Source organism: Natrix helvetica (genome assembly GCF_964273705.1).
Source record: "Natrix helvetica genome assembly, chromosome: 8".
Classification (NCBI taxonomy): Eukaryota; Metazoa; Chordata; class Lepidosauria; order Squamata; family Natricidae; genus Natrix; species Natrix helvetica.
The window spans coordinates 8,636,341-8,658,422 of record NC_138559.1 but is presented as its reverse complement, the minus strand read 5'-3'; the positions used below and the strand labels follow the sequence as shown (position 1 = coordinate 8,658,422).

At 45.3% G+C, this 22,082-nt stretch overlaps 1 protein-coding gene across 4 annotated transcripts in view; it reads left to right on the top strand.

The window, feature by feature from the left end:
- The window catches only part of SLC39A14 (solute carrier family 39 member 14), a 63,744-nt gene that overhangs the window by 24,438 nt on the left and 17,224 nt on the right, over window positions 1–22,082 (top strand). For 3 of the 4 annotated variants that reach the window (XM_081960790.1, XM_081960792.1, XM_081960791.1), the window contains exons 2-5: window positions 5,909–6,194; window positions 9,989–10,175; window positions 12,713–12,882; window positions 20,492–20,614. In XM_081960790.1, coding sequence (XP_081816916.1) covers window positions 5,919–6,194; window positions 9,989–10,175; window positions 12,713–12,882; window positions 20,492–20,614 — 756 coding nt within the window. In that variant the 5' untranslated portion in view covers window positions 5,909–5,918. Of the gene's footprint in view, window positions 1–5,908; window positions 6,195–9,988; window positions 10,176–12,712; window positions 12,883–16,286; window positions 16,457–20,491; window positions 20,615–22,082 lie in introns of all 4 variants that reach the window. The other variant, XM_081960793.1, reaches the window with a different exon arrangement.

Sequence of the window (22,082 nt, the reverse complement as noted above, 5' to 3'; positions counted from 1 at the left end):
ATTGTGGTTGTAAGTCGAGGATTACCTGTATGTGTTTTCAGTCTTCTGTAGCTTTGTTCGGAATGACAAGGTACCAATGCAGTTGGTCAATGCATCTCAAACAGTTGGATTAGTTTGGACGTTGGTTATCTTTAAGGTTAAAGCCCATGTTGATTTAAAGTACTGGTCTCATGGTGATCAACATGGATTGCTTAATCAATAGAGGGCAAGGACTGCTTACCCTGGGGGGTGGGGGGTGGGGGGAAACTTACCAAGAGAGGTCAACAAGCCCTGTGTGCTCGGAATATTACCTTGAAAAATTGAGAAACACAAATCCAGAACCACGCTTGAAGACACAGGTTTATTTTATTTATTTCATTTTATTTATTTCGTCAAGCATGAATTAGAGAACAGATACAAGTATAAACATGATTTTGAATACATGAAATGGATAGGAATAAGAAGGAACATTAGGACAGGGTGCCCCCCTTTACGGATCTCTTAGGAATGGGGTGAGGTCCACGGGAGACAGTTTGAGGTTGAAGTTGTGGGGGTTTGAGGATGTAACAAGGGAGTCGGGTAGAGGATTTCAGGCGTCGACCACTCTGTTGCTGAAGTCGTATTTTCTGCAATCGAGTTTGGAGCGGTTTACCTTGAGTTTGTGTCTATTGTGTGCTCGTGCATTATTGCGGTTGAAGCTGAAGTACTCATTGACAGGTAGGACATTGTAGCAGATAATTTTATGTACTATGCTTAGGTCGGATTGAAGATGGCGTAGTTCTAAATTATCTAAGCCCAAAATTTCAATCCTGGTGGCATAAGGGATTCTGTTGCAAGAAGAGGAGCGGAGGAATCTTCTTGTGAAATATCTCTGGACTTGTTCGATTGTATTAATGTCTGATATGCAGTGCGGGTTCCAGACAGACGAGCTGTATTCGAGAATTGGTCTAAAAAATTGGTTCTTCTTTTAACTTCCGTGTCCTTCATATACCAGGAGATCCCCTTACTGTAAGGTGCTCTTTTCAAACGATATCTTATTTTCAGTTCCTGCCACCGGTTTTCTTTGTTTGTATGTTCTCTTTTTAATGGCTAGATTTCAAGTTTATGAAATTTAAAATGTGAATTAAACATCGTGGCAGTTCAGTCGAATAGAAAAAAAACCTCATTGCCCCTGGCAAGTCTGTGGTTGATGGCACTTTGATTCTTTTCAAGTAGAATTGCTGCTGTCGGTTTATTTCTTTGTGGATTAGCAGAATTTGGAGAGATCCTTAATTCCCTATAACTTTGGTGTTTTGAAAGGCTTTCTGGAATCTTTTTGCTGAGCTGGGTAAGTCACTTCAATGCTGTCTGGATATGTGTTAATCTTGTGTGATTTTGATAGCAAACTGGCCAACAATCTACTCCTACCATGACATCTCAAGCTAGCTTAATTAGCTGGAGATCATGTTAACATCATGCATGAACAGCGTGTAGCAGTCAGAGTGAAAAACCATCATGGGTTTGAACAAGTTGAAATCTGAATTTAAGGTTGTAAATCATCTAGGAAGGAAGTCACAGCAAACCTTGGATAGTCTTAAGTAAGCGAAATAAGGCTGGATCTGATGAATGCTTGGTTGGGAGATCACCCCGAGGAGGTGTAAAAAGTTATGATCTTTTATTTCCTCTGAAGTATTCATGTTTATGCCTTAAGCAGTTTGAGCGTATTGAAATTAATTGCCTATTCAATCACAGGTGTAGTTCATTTTATGTACAATACTTAAACCATGCTTTATGATTTAAACCATGCTATGAAATTTACGCGGTGGCTCAGTGGCTAAGACGCTGAGCTTGTCGATTAGAAAGGTTGGCAGTTCCGTGGTTCGAATCCCTAGTGCTGTCTAACGCAGTGAGTTCCCGTTCCTTGTCCCAGCTTCTGCCAACCTAGCAGTTCGAAAGCAGGTTGTTGCAAAGGTGCTTTTTCAAGAGGCAACTGGACTTGCTGGTTTTTCTTTGAAGATGTTTCTCTTCTCATCCAAGAAGCTCTGACAGGATGGTGGGGAATGGAAGGATTTATATTGCAGAATGCAAATGACCAGCAGTTCGGTGGTTCGAATCCGTAGCGCCACATAACGGAGTGAGCTCCCGTCCCTTGTCTCAGCTTCTGCCAACCTAGCAGTTCGAAAGCACATAAAAAATGCAAATAAAAAAAGAGGAACCACCTTTGGTGGGAAGGTAACAGCGTTCCGTGCACTTTTGGCGTTGAGTCATGCCGGCCACATGACCACGGAGAGGTCTTTGGACAGCTCTGGCTCTTTGGCTTTGAAACGGAGATGAGCACTGCCCCCTAGAGTCAGGAATGACTAGCACATATGTGCGGGGAGAACCTTTACCTTTTATGAAATTTACTGAGATTTCTGTCCCATGTAGGTATGCTTGTTCAACTTTTTTTTTTTTTTTGATAGATGGAAGAGGGAACAAAACACTTTCAAATATTTATAATGTTAATATTTCTTCTTTGAAAAACACCCTTAATAGTTTAATCAAACAATCATGCTGAAACAAACATTTATTAACTTGTGGGTAATAAAAGGAGGGTTTGAGTCTTCCATAAAATCCTAAATCTGCTTTCTTTAATATCAGACATGGGTATCTTCTAGAGATGTTGGCTTGCTAGATATTCTGAAGGATTCTATGTTGAGAAAATTTGCCCCAAGTTCTTCTCATCCAGAAGCTCCATTACTTGGGTCAGGTTGAAGGTCTCACACCAAATTGGAAAATTACCTGCTACCAGTGGTGGGTTCCCATTTTTTCCCTACCGGTTCGCTTGTGCGCGCGCGTGATGCTTCTGTGCATGCGCAGAAGCGTCCAGGTGGTTGGGCGGAGCCTCCTGCCACCGCCAATATCGGCTCGACCGATCCGGGCTGAACTGGCAGCAACCCACCTCTGCCTCCTACATATCCGTTGGGCAACTCAACCCATCTTCACGTTGTCTATGGAGGGATTCTCAATCATCCAGGTCATGGTTGTCCCCAAGATCTTTTAGTTTTTCAGTTAGAACTGAAGAAGTTGCTTGGATGAGAAGCGAAACGTTTTCAAAGAACACCCCCCCCCAAAAAAAAAAAAAGTCCACTTGTCTTTTGGAAAAGCAAATCTTGATCTTGGGATATCTTGATTTCCTTCTTTATTTTAAGGGGATGATGCTCTTTGCTCCATTTTGTCTTCTAGGAGAATTACGCGGTATAACTTGGCAGAACGGTTTCATCTTAATGAATGCAATCTGTGGTTCTAATCTAATCTTTGGCTTAAGCAGGCACGGTGGCAACTTGTGCCCACCTCCTGCAGTTTCACGTATCTTTCTTAAAGCTTCTTGTACACCCTTGTAGACAGAAGCAAAGTTTCTGTTTGAACAAAGGTTTCCGGAGCAGAGAATTCAATTTTTGCTCCATGTTGCTTATTGTTGTTCCAAATTTCAGTTTGCATGGTACTTCCCTTCTGCCTGCTGCTTTCTGGAGTGTCCAACATTGTTGAAGAGTCTTGGAGAACATTTCTTCAGGCTTTTTGCTTCTCTTTGTTTTCTTTTTCTTTAAAAAAAAACCCCAGCTTTATTAAGTTTCAAAGAAAGATAGAATACCAAATATCAAAATATCAATATAAAATCTAAAAAATGGAAAATGGAAAGGAGAATCAAACTTGTTGTTAGTGAGAAGTTGTGTCCGACCCATTGTGACCTCATGGACAACGTTCCTCTAGGCCTTCCTGTCCTCTACCATCCTCTGGAGTCCATTGAAGCTCAGGCCTTCTGCTTCGGTGATTCCATCCAGCCACCTCCTTCTCTGTCGTCCCTTCTTCTTCTTTTGCCCTCCATCGTTCCCAGCGTGAGGCTCTCCTCCAGTGAGTCCTTCTTCCTTCTCATTAGGTAGCCAAAGGATTTGAGTTTCCTCTTGTTGATATTTCTCCCAGGAATCTTAATTCCAATTTTTGATTCATCTACCCCCACCTTTCTTATGATGTGCTCAAAAAGTGACAAAAAGAAAAAAAGGGATACCTGACCTGACATTCTTCAGTTTGGATATATAATAATAATTCTTCAGTGTTGTATTTTATATACTACTTTATAACTCAATAAAAACGTTAAGCAGGAAGGCTTCTTCATTGTTTTTCGATATTGATAAGCTCTTTTGAGAAGTGGCTACAGCAAAAAAAATCAGCCTGCACCTGTTTAGTGATAATGAAAGCCGTTCGGGGTCAGCTATTCTGTTTTTCTTTGTCTTTCATTTGTTATTGCTCTTGTCGTGGGAAAGTGTTGCATGTTTTGTAACCTGCGAAAATCTATAAAGCAAGAAGCCTTCTGATTCAGGTCTTGTTTTGACTCTGTTAACCAAGCAAAAGAGTTTGGAAAAGCTGGAAGGTCAAAATAGGAGCTCGGGAGCCTTTGGAATTAGGATAGTCTTTATTGGCCAAGTGTGATTGGACACACAAAGAATTTGCCTCGGTGCACAAGCTCTCGGCGTTCATACGAACAACAAGGTGATAAGTCATAGATCATAAAATCAAAAGATACAATCATAATTCATAGAAGTGATGAGATACTAATAGGAGGGGATGCGGTGGCTCAGTGGCTAAGACGCTGAGCTTGTCGATCAGAAAAGTCGGCAGTTCAGCGGTTCGAATCCCTAGCGCCACGTAATGGAGTGAGCTCCTGTTATTTGTCCCAGCTTCTGCCAAACTAGCAGTTCAAAAGCACATTAAAAAAATGCAAGTAGAAAAAATAGGGACCACCTTTGGTGGGAAGGTAACAGCGTTCCCTGCGCCTTTGGAGTTTAGTCATGCCGGCCACGTGACCACGGAAAAGTCTTCGGAGAACCCTGGCTCTTTGCCTTTGAAACAGAGATGAGCACCTCCCCCTAGAGTTGGGAACGACTAGCACATATGTGCGAAGGGAACCTTTACCTTTGCTAATAGGAGAAAATAGTAGAAAAGTTGAGAAGATGAAAAGGATATTAGCAATGTAGCCCTACTACATAAATCAATATCTTTAGGCCTAAGACAGTGCTGTGGGAATTAGGTGTTTTAACAGAACGATGGCATAGGGTGTGTGTGGGGAGGACTTTGTGTCTATCTATTGTTTTGGGCTGCAATGCCCTATAGCAGCATCCTAAGGGGAGAAGTTGAAGCAGTTTATGTCCAGGATGTGAGGGGTCTGTAGATCTTTACTCAGCCCCCTTTCTGGCTCATTCAAGTGCACTGGTCCTTAATGGAAGCTATTCCATTTGCTGGAATGAGAATGGAGAAAGGGCTGTTGTCTTCCTCATAGACCAGAGTTATCCAACCTTGGCAACTTTAAGACTTGTGAACTTCAACTCCCAGAATTCCTCAGCCAGCTTTGTTTAACCTTAAACACTCAAAGAGCCACAAAGATCCTAACCAGAAGCCCCCCATTCAATTCTGAAGCTGACCGGAAGTCCGGTTCCCCCACCATAGAGTCTCCTCCTAGCGTGACGTCCTTTTTCCTCTACCTGTCCTAACTAAAATCCCTATCAATTCTGAAGCCGGCCCTAAGTCCAATTCCCCCACCATAGAGTCTCCTCCTAGCACTGCATCTTTTTTCCTCTGCTGACCGGAAGTCCAGTTCCCCCACCATAGAGTCTCCTCCTAGCACGGCGTCCTTTTTCCTCTACCTGTCCTAACCAAAAGCCCTATCAATTGTGGAGCTGACCGGAAAACCCTCCCCTTACCATAAAGTCTCCTCCTGGCGCGCCCTGATTCCCCCGACCCACAACTGGAAGCTCCTCTCTAAATTGCGGTGCCGACTGGCGCCAGGGAGCCGCAGCTGAGGGCTGAAAGAGCCACATGCAGCTCCAGAGCCGCGGGTTGCTGATCCCTGGGCTAGGAGCAGAACAAGGTTTTCAAGGACCGGTGCTAATCCGAGGGCCTGGCTCTGTCTTTTCAGCTTTGAAACCATGTTTTGGAATGGTGGGTTTTGGAGATGGACTTTGGGGCTGCAACTGTACCTCCTACTTCTGACTTCGCGGACACGGGCTGGCACAGAAGCCTCGGCTCCACCTCCCATCACAGCAGCCTCCTTTCTGCAGGACCTTTTCCTCCGTTATGGTGAAGAGGACAAGCTCAGCCTGCAGCAGTTGAAATCTCTGTTGAGACACCTGCATGTGGGCGTCGAACGTCAGAATGCCAGTCACACGCGGTGGAGGCAGCCCCACCACCGAAACATCTCCTGGGTAATCACCTCTGCTTTCCCATTATGACTCTGTCCTCCTTTTGATTTCAGAGAGGTCCGTGGAGAATCTTCATCACCCCCCACCTCCCAATTATTAAATTTTAATGTCACTTATCCAGAGAACCTTTGCACATGTGTAGATTGACATGGAATACAGGATTTATGCTGCTTTCATAAGAATTTAAGCCTTAACCAGAGAGGGTGGGAAGAGGGAGGAAGGAAGGAAGGAAGAAAGGAAGGAAGGAAGGAAGGAAAATAGCCGTAGCTATTTTACATATCGCTTCATAGTGCTTTTACAGCCTTCTCTAAGCGGTTTACGGAGTCAGCCTCTTGCCCCCAACAATCTGGGTCCTCATTTTACCCACCTCGGAAGGATGGAAGGATGAGTCAACCTTGAGCCAGTCAGGATCGAACTCCTGGCAGTGAGCAGAGTTATCCTGCAATTCTGTATTCTAACCACTGGGCCAAGAGGGAGGGAGAGAGGGAGGGGGAGGGAAGAAGGAAGGAAGGAAGGAAGGAAGGAAGGAAGGACGACAGCAATAGCATTTAGACTTATATACTGCTTCACGGTGCTTTTACAACCCTCTCTAAGCGGTTTACAGAGTCAGCCTATTTCCCCCCAACAATCTGGGTCCTCATTTTACCCACCTCGGAAGGATGGAAGGCTCAGTCAGCCTTGATCCTGGCGAGATTCGAACTGCCAAATTGCAGGCAGCCGACAGGCAGCAGAAGAATGCAGGACTGCATTCTAACCACTGCGTCACCGTGGCTCTACAAAATAAATAAAGTTGAACTGTTCTGGCGAGAACATCCAATAACTTGGTGGCAGGCGAAATGTGCATGTTGCAGCTGGTGCAGGAGGAACATGGATGAGCAGATTAGGTTCATATCAGGAGAGAAGATCTGCAAAGTATCCCAGCCCAGGAAGGTTAAAGTTAAATCTTGCAACTTACATGTTAATTGTTCTGAAGATGTTCTTGAACCATTCAAGACACCAATTCAACAAACACACCAGATCCTGCCCATAAGGCCATAGATGAAAACAGATGGTGGCTCTCTTGATGAATGCCGTGGTGGTAAGGTGGTTAGAATGTAGTACTGCAGGCTCACTCACTGCTCACTCCTGGAGTTCGATTCCGACCAGCTCAAGGTTGACTCAGCCTTCCAGCCTTCTGAGGTTGGTAAAATGAGGACCCATATTGTTGGGGGGCAATAGGCTGACTCTGTCAACCTTCCTTCCTTCCTTCCTTCCTTCCTTCCTTCCTTCCTTCCTTCCTTCCTTCCTTCCTTCTTTCCTTCCTTCCTTCCTTCCTTCCTTCCTTGTGGTTAGAATGCAGTATTGCAGGCTAATTCTGCCAATTGCCAGCAGTTCAATCCTGACCGGCTTAAGGTCAACTCAGCCTTCCATCCTTCTGAGGTCAGTAAAATGAGGACCCAGATTGTTGGGGGCAAGAGGCTGACTCTGTAAACCGCTTAGAGAGGGCTGCAAAGCACTGTGAAGTGGTATATAAGTGCTATTGCTATTGCACTCTCCCTCCCTCCCTCCCTCTCTCTCTATATCTCCCTTTCTCGTCTGTCTATCTATCTATCTATCTATCTATCTATCTATCTATCTATCTATCTATCTATCTATCTATCATCTATCTATCTATCATCTATCTATCTATCTCAGGTCAACTCAGCCTTCCATCCTTCTGAGGTCAGTAAAATGAGGACCCAGATTATTGGGGGCCATTTCCTGGCATTGTAAACCGCTTAGAGAGGGCTGTAAAAGCACTGTGAAGTGTTATAAAAGTCTAAGTGTTAGTGCTCTTGCTATCAGTCTGATGAAGGTAGTGTCATACTCCCAAGTCCCACATTGTCAGGAAGGAAACCCTGCTCCTTTTGTGCATGAGTTGTGATACAGCACTCATGTCCCAAAGTGACAGAGCCAATGGCTTGAAGCTGCTTTCAGCAAAACAACAAAAGGAGTCAATGTCTGTCTGAAAAGCATTGTCCATAAAAGAAAGGAAGGAGACAGAAGGGGGGTCAGCCCTGGCTCAGGTCTTAAAAGTACAGGTTTTTTTTTATAAAAGCCATCAAAAACAGTTCATCAAAAACAGCCATCAAAAACAGAGGCAGGTGTTTTCTCTTCCCTCCACTGTTGCATCCTGACAGAAAGAACCTTGCGCGGATTCAAAATGGGGAGAGTTATAATCCTATAGTTTTTGCTCTTTTGGGGGTTCATCTAAACCAGGGGTGTCAAACTCCGTCCCATGGGGGCCATCCTGGAAAATGTAAGGGGCCGATCGCATTGCTTCAGCCTGGTCTACCCAACCTAGCCTTCCCCAAAAAGCACGAAGCAGATTCCTGGTCCCAACAAAACCCTTTTTATTAAACAAATGTGAATTCCTCTCCATCAGCAAAGGCCCTGCAAACAGTCTTTCAAATGAATATTTATGACCACAGACCTTATCTAGTTTGAAAAGCTGCCATGTAAATATTTTCCAAACCAGTGCTGTGGAAGGAAAGACTGGGCACAGAGTCTCTGAAATTCGCGGACAGATCTTCAGACTCCTGAAACAAACAAAATAACAAATTGTTTCCTGCAAAAGCCCACTCCCCTTTCGCTCCTCTTCTATTTCCTATGGGAGGGGCCATTCACCATCCACCTGTGACTTTACTCCCAAGTTGACCCTGATTTCTTAGCTGTTCTTGTCTTCTGGCAACTCTGCGCATGCGCACACTGGGAACAGGCTCCAGCTGTTCCTCTGCCTCACTGCTGTCTAGGGCAGCTGAGAACTGCCGGACAGCCTTGGCCTCCTCTCTGCCTCCAACACAGAGCCTTCATCAGAGCCTTCCCCAGCCTCTAGGACAGGGGTGTCCAAACTTGAGAACTTTAAGACTTGTGGACTTCAACTCCCAGAATTCCCCAGCCAGCATGGCTGGCTGGGGAATTCTGGGAGTTGAAGTCCACAAGTCTTAAAGTTCTCAAGTTTGGACACCCCTGCTCTAGGACTTGACCCATGATCTTCCCCAACCTCCTCACTGGCTAACTTTGCTGCCAGCTCCGCTGGCCGCTGGTGGGCCACAACAGCATCTTCAGCCCGGTCTACCCAATGCAAAGAGGAAACATGCCAGCAGTTGGAGAGTGGTGTCAACTGGCTACCCCCACCCAGTCGGCCACACCCACCCAGCCCCTCGAAGTCAACCACAGCCTGGATGCAGCCCTCAATGAAATTGAGTTTGACACCCCTGACCTAGGCAATCTTTGGAAAAAGGAGGGAGTGTGGGGTGAAAGTTCACATTAATTTGTAGAATGTCAAAAACTGGATGCAGGCCTTACGAATGCTTGAGGGGGAGGGAGAAGAAGATGCTGTTGCTGAGAAGTTAAGGAAAGGAGAGGAAAGGCAGTGCGTCACCGGCATGTCTGAAGGAGCACATGACCAGGGGTTCACAGGGGTTTGAGAGAACCTCTAACTAAGATTCTGTGCAGTTCAGAGTACCCCCAAATCCCACCCATGTCTGGCCCCGCCCTTCTCCTCGCAGGAGTTCCCACGCGGCCTATTTTGGATGCAGGTAATGGAGGGCGAAAAATGGGCCTGCTGGAAGTTTGAGAAAGCTGGAAACAGGCTTTTGGAGCCTGGGGAAAGCAAAAATGCCCCCTCCCCCCGCCGTGATGCAGGAGGCTGACTAGGCCACCCCCACCATGGCCACCCCCATCCAGCAACCACGCAGAGAACCCCTTGCTAAAATCTTTGAAGCCCACCCCTGGACAGGACCGACTCTGGACATCTCAATCTTTTTGCCTTGCAGTGCTTCAGTTCCTCGGAGCTCTTCGCCACCCACAATCTGAGTGAATCGTCCCCTCTGGGGCAGAGCGAATTCAAGGAATTCTGCCCAACTGTCTTGCAGCAGCTGGAGTCAAGGGCCTGCCTGCCGGAGAACCTGGAGAAGGAAGAAGAGGAGTGGATGAAGGAAGGGAAACCGAGCTCTACAGAAGGTGCGTGGCACTCGGCCCGTTTTATTTTTCCCCCTTCGTGGCATTGAAGTCTTAATCTTCCTAATCGCCTTCTCAAGGTGTGTGGAGGGAAGAACAGGTCTCCTTCTAATCCAGTGTTTCTCAAACTTGGCGACTTTAAGTCCTGTGGACTTCAACTCCCAGAATCCCCCAGCCAGCATAGCTGGCTGGGGAATTCTGGGAGTTGAAGTCCACAGGACTTAAAGTCGCCAAGTTTGAGAAACACTGTTCTAATCGGTTTTCCCTTTCCAGCTGCCGCTGTGCCAAGAAGGTTAGTCTTGTAGTACAGAAGCTGCGAGAAACAGAGGACTAAGAGTGGATGTACAAAGCTTTATTCTCTTTTAATTTTTTTAAAAAATGTGTATGTTGCTTTCCAAAACTGGTTTCCAAAACTACCTGCTGCAAAGATGGCTTTACAACCACTTAATTTCAAGTAAGTATCTACTTCGGAGAGTCAGTTTGGTGTAGGGGTTACGATGCTGGCCCAGAAACCAGGAGTTGCTCAGTTGTAGTCCTGCCTTAGGCGTGAAAACTGGTTGGGTAACTTTGGGCCAGTTACCAGGAGACTGTGAATTCTAGTTCCTCCTTAGGCAAAAAAGCTAGCTGGGTGGCTTCAGCCCAGTCACAAGGAGACTGTGAGTTCTAGTTCCAGTTTAGGCATGAGAATTGGTTGGGTGTCTTTGGGCCAGTCACCAGGAGACTGTGAATTCTAGTTCCTCCTTAGGCAAAAAAGCTAGCTGGGTGGCTTCAGCCCAGTCACAAGGAGACTGTGAGTTCTAGTTCCACTTTAGGCATGAAAACTGGCTGGGTAACTTTCGGCCAGTCACCAGGAGATTGTGAATTCTAGTTCCTCCTTAGGCAAAAAAGCTTGCTGGGTGACTTCAGCCCAATCACCAGGAGATGGTGAGTTCTAGTTCCACCTTAGACGTGAAAACTGGCTGAGTAACTTTGGGCCAGTCACCAGGAGACGGTGAGCTCATGCAAAAACCATGTGTGCCTCTTTTGGTCCCTTAAATTCCAATTTTTCTAATTTAGGAGGTTTTAATTTAATTTTTCTAATTTAGGGGCTTTACTGGATATTGTAGGTTTCCTACAGCCTTGCAGGCTTAAGACACCCATTTAATCCCTCCAATCCCCCAAAATAAAAATTAAAAAAAAGCAACAAAGGGATGTACACAAAGGTTAACCCCATCCTTTTGGTGGATTTTTGGGGGGGGGAGAGAGGGCTCTGTAAATAGGATGCTGAAGAAGTTATATACAAGATCTGAAATGATCCGAGTGCTATTCCTATCTTTCAGAGATGTCTGTCAGCAGGACAATTACGTACCTCGTTAACAAACACAGTTTTGATGTATTTTATCCAAGTTTCTCTTTAAAAAATAATTAACCCATATTGCTTTTTTTGGCTGGTCACGGTACCATGGTGCGTTTGCTTTGGCCGTAAGCCGAGCAATTCCAAGCCAAACTTTTACTGGTTGACTTAACTCGGATGACATTTGTGGCGAGCACTTTCAGTCTCTCAAAATACACGTTTCAACTTTTCCATTCGCACTTTGTTTTTCAACACCCAGCTTTGGCCTCGTCAAGTTACATGTCAGCTCCCCTGCCTGTGTCTGATCTTTTGACACTGTTCATGGACTGGGTTTGAGTAGAAGGTTGAACAGCTTACTCCAACCCCACCCCCATCCCTGAGGAAAAAATGGTGGGAATTAGCCAACTCGTTGGAAGAGTTGCTCATCAGAAGCTTCCATGCCAATTTGCCAAAGAACTTTTCTGGCATTAGCTTAGACCAGGGGTGGCAAACTCAAGGCCCGCGGGCTGGATGCAGCCCACAGGATGCTTAGATCTGGCCTGCAAGGCCACCGTGGAAACAGTGAAGGACCGACCCACGGACGGCCCTCCCAAGCTCCACTTTCGCTGGCAGAGGGTTACAGGAGGCCTTCCCAGTCGAAAATGGAGCTTGAGAGCCTGTTTTCACTGGCAGAGCGCTCGGGACACCCCAGATGTCCCAGACATGAGTGACGTCAAGCTGGTCACTCCCACCCCAGCCCCCTGAGGTCAAACACAACCCTGGTGCGGCTCTCAGTTAAATTGAGTTTGACACCCCTGGCTTAGACCTTTTGTCAAGGTTCCGACAGATGCCCTAATTAACTCATGAGTCTCAAGCCAAGTTTCAAGAGAAAACCAGTTATTTATTAGGAGCAGCATGTCAGGGCATCTACTCAAGTGCGGTCAACTTTGCCGCGCGTCATTTACGGCTCGTTTTGACCCAGTTTCCCCCCTCCTCTCAGTCTGTGTCATAAATCACATTCTCCAACAAGGCTCTACTTTGGTAGTCTGAGATCCGACCCTGGAAGAAGGTATGAGTGCCCCCTTGCTGCCCATGGCAACTCAAGAGCAGACTAGAAATGCTTTTGCGAGTTGACACCTTTCTCTTAAACACCTCTCCTGTGTTTAAAGGCCCAGTCCCAGTTTTCAATTATTTGGGTAAACTTGCCCTTCTCTCTTCTTGTTTACAGTCTGGGGTTTTGGTTTCTTCAGTGTCACACTGATCAACCTCGCCTCCCTCCTTGGAGTCTTCATCGTGCCCTGTACTGAGAAGGTCTTTTTCACACGAATCCTAACTTATTTCATCGCGCTCTCCATCGGGACCCTGTTCTCTAACGCCCTGTTCCAGCTCATCCCAGAGGTGCAGTAAGAACAAACCCCGCCTGCTCACAGATCCCCGTCGCCCATCACATCCACCCATTTATCTTCTGGTACCCGATCGGCTGCTGGATTCTCAGTGGCTTTTGAAATTGGATTTTTTGTCACCACTCGGGGCCCAGGGAGGTTCCCTAAAAATAAAGGGAGTAGAATAGAGGTTCTCCTTCATGTGGTATGTCCAAGCGTGTGCATGGTTTCTGTTCCTGCACATGGGACTTGTTGGCTGCTTCACACGACAAAAATCTAGAAGGCAACAACTCAAGTCCCCTCCATGGTTAGAGAGCAATAGTACTTAGACTTACAGACCTCTTCATAGTGCTTTTACAGCCCACTCTAAGCGGTTTACAGAGTCAGCCTATTGCTCCCAACAATCTGGGTTCTCATTTTACCAACCTTGGAAGAATAGAAGGCTGAGTCAACTTTGAGCCAGTCAGGATCGAACTGCTGGCAGTGGGCAGAGGGAAGGAAGGAAAGGAAGGAAGGAAGGAAGGAAGGAAGGAAGGAAGGAAGGAAGGAAGGAAGGAAGGAAGGAAGGAAGGAATAGCACAGACTTATATACTGCTTCACAGTGCTTTTACAGCCCACTCTAAGCGGTTTACAGAGTCAGCATATTGCCCCCCCCCAACAATCTGGGTCCTCATTTTACCCACCTCGGAAGGATGAGTCAGCCTTGAGCCTGGTGAGACCTGAACTGCCAAACTACTTAGCTCTTGGGGAACTGATTTTTTTTCCTAGTGCATCTTAAGAGTGGGAGGTTCTTGAAGGATTCTGCCTCTTAATAAGCTTTGACCAAAAATGGAAGCTAGCTTGGTTGCCTTTCCAAAGAGCATGATGATAAATGAGAGGCACACAGACTTAACTCCGGGTTTTCTAGCCCTGTGGTGGGTTTTTGGCCTTTGAAACAATGTACGCAGGAAAGAGCTATGGCTGAGCACCATAAAGGTCATTTTTGTTTTGCAAAAGGAAGAAACGAATGAACGTCATGTTGGCACCGGTATATGGGAGGACGTCCCATCTTTTATCTTGACTTCTCAGATTTCTTTATTGGTTCCTCTTTCAGTAATTGGTTTATTTTCACTAATGGAGGAGGTTTCCTGGAGATCTAATCTTTAGTAAATTGTGGTTTTTTGATTGTACGTTTTGGGGACGTCTTAAATATAGCCATGAACTCTAGTTGCAGGTTTTAAAGTTTTAATGGTCTTCCGGCATAACATTCTGTCTCAACTTTGGTGGCCAAGATAACCATGTTTCTCAGGCAAGGGTGAAAAGCAGAACGAGCATTCATTTGTCCCTTTATGGGAAAGACTACTCTGTTCCCCCGAAAATAAGACCTCCCCGGATAATAAGCCCAACTGGGCTTTTGTGTGCATGCGCAAAAATAAGCCCTCCCCCGAAAAGTAGCCCTCCCTGGAAATATTGCAACACAGCAGCCGCCATAAGGTGACCACGCTCACTGCCTCCTGCACCTCAAAAATAATAAGACCTCCCCGAAAATAAGGCCAAGAGCTTATTTCGGGAGTCAAAAGAAAATAAGACCCTGCCTTACTTTCAGGAAACACAGTATTTTTATAGTCTCTGTACTAGACTTCCTACTGATTGGCTTCTCTCATTGGGACAAAAAAAAGAAAGTAATAAAAAAGAAATCAGTACCTTTCCTTAGGAATCCTTTCAACTTTTCTTTTATTTGGATAATGCCAACGTGCCTATAGCATTGTTTTGGGTAATCCTTTTTTCATAGACTTCATGGATATATTCGTTCCCAAACCGTCAACGTAATGTTTTGTTGCTTGAAAACTAAAATATGTCTTTGTGATCCAACAGGAAGAGAAGTAATTGTCAATGTGCCATCTCCATTGTCAAATTGTCTTGTAACCACTGTTGAAATATGATGGTGCCAATCAGTTGTTCAGAATCTCTATGCCTCGAGCAACAAATATTTCAGTACTATGTTTGTCCTATAACAAGCGTATAGGACACACACAGAAGATAGAAGCGTATACGCAGGCAAGGGATGGCTTGTGTTTTGCCTGTACCACTCTTGGGCTCTGGCACTTCATCTCCTTCTTGAGTCTATGTGCTGAACAGATTTGGGAAAAAATGTCCTACGGGTGGAGTAGAGACAACTCTACCTGGCTGGAGACTTAGAGCTTCGGTACCAATCTGAACACTGTGAGTTGGATTGCTGTGAGCAGACCCTCGCTGTAAAATTAGAAAAACTTCCAAATTATTGGATTAATACTAGAGACCCTTATAGCGAGGTTATATTTATTGATCATTGCCCGCGGAGGGTCTCTTCCCCACCCTTGTGTTTTTATTATTTATTAGCCGATAACCTGATGTTGCCCACGTATTTATTTATAGGGGGGAAATGTCCGGACCAAACGTAATTTCTAATGTTGGATTTTCCCCCTTATCAGAGGGAGCCCCCTTGTGGAGTACTGTGAAGCCGTTACCATGGCAACTCCACTGCGCTGTACAGTAGAAGCCATTTTAAGGTGCCCCAGGCTGTATCTTAACAGAACACACACCCTCCGAGGGGCTTTAGGGGTGTTTTACTCCACAGTATTTGTTTCCACAGAGCAAGTAATCTGTTTACCAAGTTTGGTTGAAATTGCTCGAGGCGCTCCAGAGTTTTGCTGGAATACACACACACACACACACACACACACACACACACACACAGAGTCATAGATTGATTGATTGATAGATAGATAGATAGATAGATAGATAGATAGATATAGATATAGATATAATTTGTTTGATTAATTAATTTGACACCCCTCTCTGCAGCGTACAGCCCTAAAAACATCCTTAACAGTTGAATGTTTCTAAAATGAGAAAAATGAAAATCCCAATCAAAATAAAATTCTAGGGAAAAAACGAGGAGAGGGGGAACAGGGTGCACAGGAAGGAGATGGGATTGCCTCTTCATTCATCGACCATCTCCAGGGTGATGATTGCTCCCTCATGGGGGACCCAGGTCATCTGTTCCTTGAAATGCTCAGAAGGATGGGAGCCATTCTCACCTCGGGGGAAGGTGGGGGAAGATGTGCCAAGGGCAGGAGCCATGGTAGAGAAGGCCCTTCTCCTGGACCATGTTGGACTTCCCATCAAGAAGGAGTTTTCCATAGTGCTACAGTGCCCAAGAGTGCTTCAAGCATGCCTGAATCAATCTTGATTTGTGTATCAATCATTAATAAATCTCTCTCTCTTTTTTTCTCTCTCTCTCTGTCTCTCTCTCTCTCTGTCTCTCTCTCCCTTTCTCTGTCTCGCCTTTTCATCCCTCGGTGTGAATTCATTTTTTTATACATTCTGCTTCTTTTCCCTTTCTGTGTCTTTCTCCCTCCTGTGATTTCATCGGGGCGGGGTTGACCCTCACACCTGCAGTCTGGGGCTACGGTTTCCTCTGTGTGACCATCATTTCCCTCTGCTCCCTGATCGGGGCCAGTGTGGTTCCTTTCATGAAGAAGACCTTTTACAAGCGGCTGCTCCTCTACTTCATAGCTCTGGCCATTGGCACTCTTTATTCCAACGCCCTCTTCCAGCTCATTCCCGAGGTAGGACAAGGGCCTCCGGGCCTGGGTTATGCAATTGTCGATGATTGTGTGGTGTCTGCAGTGTGACCTACTTTGTGGTAGCTGTTCATCGCTTTCAGGAGAAGCTCCCTTCATTTGTAGTTAGAGTGGAAATATGTAAGACATCCAAATATCAGGCTGTGGAGCTGTTAGCACAAGGAAATAATGGGCCATTAATTTAGGCATTCGCCTTTCGGAAAGGGATTTTTTAAAATTGATGTAAGAGTAAATTAACTCAACCCGTAATCTGGCATCTTCATAACAAATGTCAATTAAGATAAGGAAGACAGACTAAAAGTCCCGTGCCTAACTAACAGGGCAGGAATCCCATATCAACAGTAAAACCACAGGTCAATTGTGCTGGTTTAAGCCGAAGTGTCACTAATCTAATTTCCTGTGAAATGCTCTGGCAGCAGATATGTTGACCATGCTAATTTCCCAAGAAAAGGATTAGGGGAAGATCAATAGGCAGTGGGGAAATAGCAGTGGTGAAATTCAAATTGTTTTACTACCGGTTCTGTGGGGGGTGGCTTGATGGGTGTGGCAGGGGAAGGATACTGCAAAATCCCCACTCCTGGGAGAAGGATACTGCAAAATCCCCATTCCCTCCCCACTCCAGGGAAGGATACTGTAAAATCTCCCTTTCCTCCCCCACTCCAGGGAAGGATACTGTAAAATCTCCATTCCCTCCCCACTCCAGGGGAAGGATACTGCAAAATCTCCATTCCCTCCCCACTCCAGGGGAAAGATACTGCAAAATCTCCATTACCACCTCACTCCAGGGGAAAGATACTGCAAAATCTCCATTCCCTCCCACTCCAGGGGAAGGATACTGCAAAATCTCCATTCCCTCCCCACTCCAGGGGAAGGATACTGCAAAATCTCCATTCCCTCCTCACTCCAGGGGAAAGATACTGCAAAATCTCCATTACCACCTCACTCCAGGGGAAAGATACTGCAAAATCTCCATTACCACCTCACTCCAGGGGAAGGATACTGCAAAATCTCCATTCCCTCCCCACTCCAGGGGAAGGATACTGCAAAATCTCCATTCCCTCCCCACTCCAGGGGAAGGATACTGCAAAATCTCCATTCCCTCCCCACTCCAGGGGAAAGATACTGCAAAATCTCCATTCCCTCCCACTCCAGGGGAAGGATACTGCAAAATCTCCATTCCCTCCCCACTCCAGGGGAAGGATACTGCAAAATCTCCATTCCCTCCTCACTCCAGGGGAAAGATACTGCAAAATCTCCATTACCACCTCACTCCAGGGGAAAGATACTGCAAAATCTCCATTACCACCTCACTCCAGGGGAAGGATACTGCAAAATCTCCATTCCCTCCCCACTCCAGGGGAAGGATACTGCAAAATCTCCATTCCCTCCCCACTCCAGGGGAAGGATACTGCAAAATCTCCATTCCCTCCCCACTCCAGGGGAAGGATACTGCAAAATATCCATTCCCTCCTCACTCCAGGGGAAAGATACTGCAAAATCTCCATTACCACCTCACTCCAGGGGAAGGATACTGCAAAATCTCCATTCCCTCCCACTCCAGGGGAAGGATATTGCAAAATCTCCATTCCCTCCCCACTCCAGGGCAAGGATACTGCAAAATCTCCATTCCCTCCCCACTCCAGGGGAAGGATACTGCAAAATCTCCATTGCCACCTCACTCCAGGGGAAGGATACTGTAAAATCTCCATTCCCTCCCCACTCCAGGGGAAGGATACTGCAAAATCCCCATTCCTTCCCCACTCCAGGAGAAGGATACTGATAAATATCCATTCCCACCCCACTCTAGGGGAAGGATACTGATAAATATCCATTCCCACCCCACTCTAGGGGAAGGATACTGCAAAATCCCCATTCCCTCCCCACTCCAGGGGAAGGATACTGTAAAATCTCAATTCCCTCCCCACTCCAGGGGAAGGATACTGCAAAATCCCCATTCCCTCCCCACTCCAGGGGAAGGATACTGCAAAATCCCCATTCCTGGAGCCTGCTAGGCCAAAAACAGGGGGTGTGGAGTACTGAGAAAGAAAGAAAGAAAAAGAAAGAAAAAAAGAAAGAAAGAGATAGAAAGAAGACAGAAAGAAAGGCAGTGAGAAAGAAAGACAGAAAAAGAGAGAAAGAAAGACAGAAAGAAGGGAGAAAGAAAGAGAGGGAGGGAGGGGGGAGGGAAAAAGAAGAAGAAGGAAGGACTACAAACCTGGCACTAGACGCAGCTTCAGAAGATAATCCAGGGATGGAAGGTTCCTGGAGGTCATTTAGTCCAACCCTGCTCTAACAGAACATTGTTAAAGTGAGTTTCTGTTTTTTGATCCCCCAGTTATATGACTACATAGCCATGTCCACCCAGTCACATGACCCCCACCAAGTCATGCCCACAGAACCAGTAGTAAAAAAAAAATAGATTTCACCACTAGGCTTGGGGCCGAAAAGGCATTGGCCCTTTTCCTCCTGCTTTTGTGATGAAGATTTTTCAGCACGGAGTACGAGATACCCTGTTTTCCCCAAAATAAGACCCAACTGGAAAATAGGCCCTAGCATGATTTTCTCAAATGCTCATAAAATAAGCCCTGTCTCCAAAAATAAGCCCTGGTTAAGACTGTCAGCCAGACAAGACACATTTAGTACCATATTTCCCTGAAAATAAGCCCTAATGCAGGGGTGTCCAAACTTGGCAACTTTAAGACTTGTGGACTTCAGCTCCCAGAATTCCCCAGCCAGCAGAGCTGGCTGGGGAATTCTGGGAGTTGAAGTCCACAAGTCTTAAAGTTGCCAAGTTTGGACACCCCTGCCCTAATGCATCTTTTGCAGCCAAAATTAATATGACCCGGGTTTTTTTGGGGGGTGGGGGACATGAGTAGTTCCAAATCTTTTCCATGCGCCTGTATTCCTCATGAAAGCATGAAAGGCCCACAGCGTATCTGATCTAAAATGAATAGGAAACATACCTTCCACACGCTAATATTGCATAGGACGCATCAGCTGATTCATCATGGAACCGAAATGTCAAATGATGATTTTTGTGCTCTCAAAGCAAAGCTAAGAGGCCAAAAAGAACCAACTTTGGTCTGTCCGAATCTGCTATTTGATACAGTCCTGTCTCTCAGCTGAATGTTTAACCGTGCAACTTCAGTTTGCAAATGGGGCTCACCAGCTAAATTATTGGATGTATTAGCTTGCTTATTTTACCTTCTACGTGTAATGCCAGAATCCAAGACCAGCTTCCTCTTGTGCATGGTCTCTGTGGAAGGGATGTATTCCTATGGAAGAGTGTGTGACTGTATTGTTGAATGTTTTTTAGAATTGTGCACAAGGCAGAGCATTAGAAACAAGGCGTGTAAAATGCACGCATCGAAAGCAGAAACTTCAACACATCAAACTTAGAGATAGGTAAACATTCATTTGTTAGTTGCTTAGTAAGATGAGATGATATCTGATGTGGGCCAACTGAGAGACTCATGACCAGGAAACACATTTCTCGGGTAGATTCTCAAGTTCTGGAGCTTTTTAACTTCTCTTAGGCCTACCCTTAGAGGTGAGATGCGGTGGCTCAGTGGCTAAGGCGCTGAGCTTGTCAATCAGAAAGGTCGGCAGTTCAGCAGTTCGAATCCCTAGCGCCGCGTAACAGAGGGAGCTCCCGTTAGTTGTCCCAGCTTCTGCCAACCTAGCAGTGCGAAAGCACGTCAAAAACGCAAGTAGAAAAATAGGAACCACCTTTGGTGGGAAGGTAACAGCATTCCATGCACCTTCAGTGTTTAGTCATACCGGCCACATGACCACAGAGATGTCTTCGGACAGCGCTGGCTCTTCGGCTTTGAAATGGAGATGAGCACCGCCCCCTAGAGTCGGGAATGACTAGCACATATGTGCAAGTGGAACCTTTACCTTACATTTACCTAGAGGCAAGAAGAAAAGAAGAGAGAGCTTTAGATAGAAAGGAGGGTAATATTTATTTATTTATTTATATTTTTGACAGCTAACCCCTTATCTCCCCATCTCCTCCAGGCCTTTGGCTTCAATCCACAGAAAGATGATTATGTCTCTAAATCTGCGGTTGTCTTTGGGGGATTTTATCTCTTTTTTTTCACTGAGAAAATACTGAAGATGCTCCTCAAACAGAAGGATCAGGTAAGCCTCAATTGTTCCTGACGCAATCTTTAGTTCCTTTTCTTTTGGAACTTAATTACATTTTCAATCAATCAATCAGAATAGTGCTAGAAGAGACCTTGGAGGTCTTCTAGTCCAACCCCCTGCTCAAGCTGGAGAACCTATACCATTTCAGAAAAGTGACTGTCCTGTCTCTTCTTAAAAACCTCCAGTGATGAAGCACCCATGATTTCTGGTGGCAAGCTGTTCCACTGGTGAATTGTCCTCATTGATAGGAAGTTTCTTCTTAAATCCAGGTTGTTTCTCTCCTGGATTAGTTTCCATCCATCGTTTCTTGCCCTGCCCTCTGTTGCATTGGAAAATAAATTGACCCCCTCCTCTTTGTGGCAACCTCTTAAATACTATCATTGCCCCCCCCTCCTAGTCCCACCCACCCCCCTTTCATGAGCATCAGATATAACCAAGTAATAAGGAACTAAAGATTTGCAATTTCTTCCAAATATATTAGGAGTAGAAATTCTGCCAGATTATTAAAGATGGTTTGCAAACTTTTCATATGGGATATATTTTGTGCAGAATATGAAATAGATTCTGCCTGCTTGTTGGAATTCCCTGTTTCTCCCCTTTTCAAAGTTTTCATTACTGATCACAGGTAACAAAAACAAGGGTAGAACACGTCAGAACGGAAACAGCTGAGCCAATGATGGAGTAGGTGTTGGAAGGAACAGTCAATAAAGAAGGACAAAGGGAAATCATATCTGAGAAAAGAATTGTTGCCTGTTCCAATGTACACATAGGTGAAAGTGCCCAATAGGATTGCTTACATGAACTTTCGGAAAGAAGTTATTTGGACAAGATTCCTTTTAACAAATGAACCGGAGCACTTAACGATTGTGATCTTTTGCGGATGGTCAGGCACTACTCACTACGTTGCATAGCCTGGAAATGTTGCAAAACATCTGCGGTAGGGCAGTTTTTGAGGTATAAAAATATGGCAATAGCTGTGAAGCTAAAAAAATAATAATCCTGTAGTAATGGAAGGATTATAATAACGGGTAAAATGTGGTGTCCCGTAATGAATAGCAAGTCACATTTATCTGGTTGAAACTTGTCTGATAGGCCTAATAATGAATGATATGGGATGGAGATTTTTTTGATCGACGTCCTGATAGGCAAGAGCTTAGTGAGAAGAAGACTTTGGAACTCATGGAGATTTGGGATGCCATCAGCTGTTCTATGATCTTGGACTGCTGGGATGGGATTCAATACCAGTAATTCAGATCCATCCTGGTGGATCATATATAGAAAGATGACACTCAAAGGGATGTTGTGTCCTAAGACTTTTAACCTATAATATCATGATAGCTTTCTCCTGCTTCTTGTTTTTTTTTTATAGCAATAGCATTTAGACTTAGATACTGCTTCGTGGTGCTTTATAGCCCTCTCTAAACAGTTTACAGAGTCCGCTTATTTCCCCCAACAATCTGGG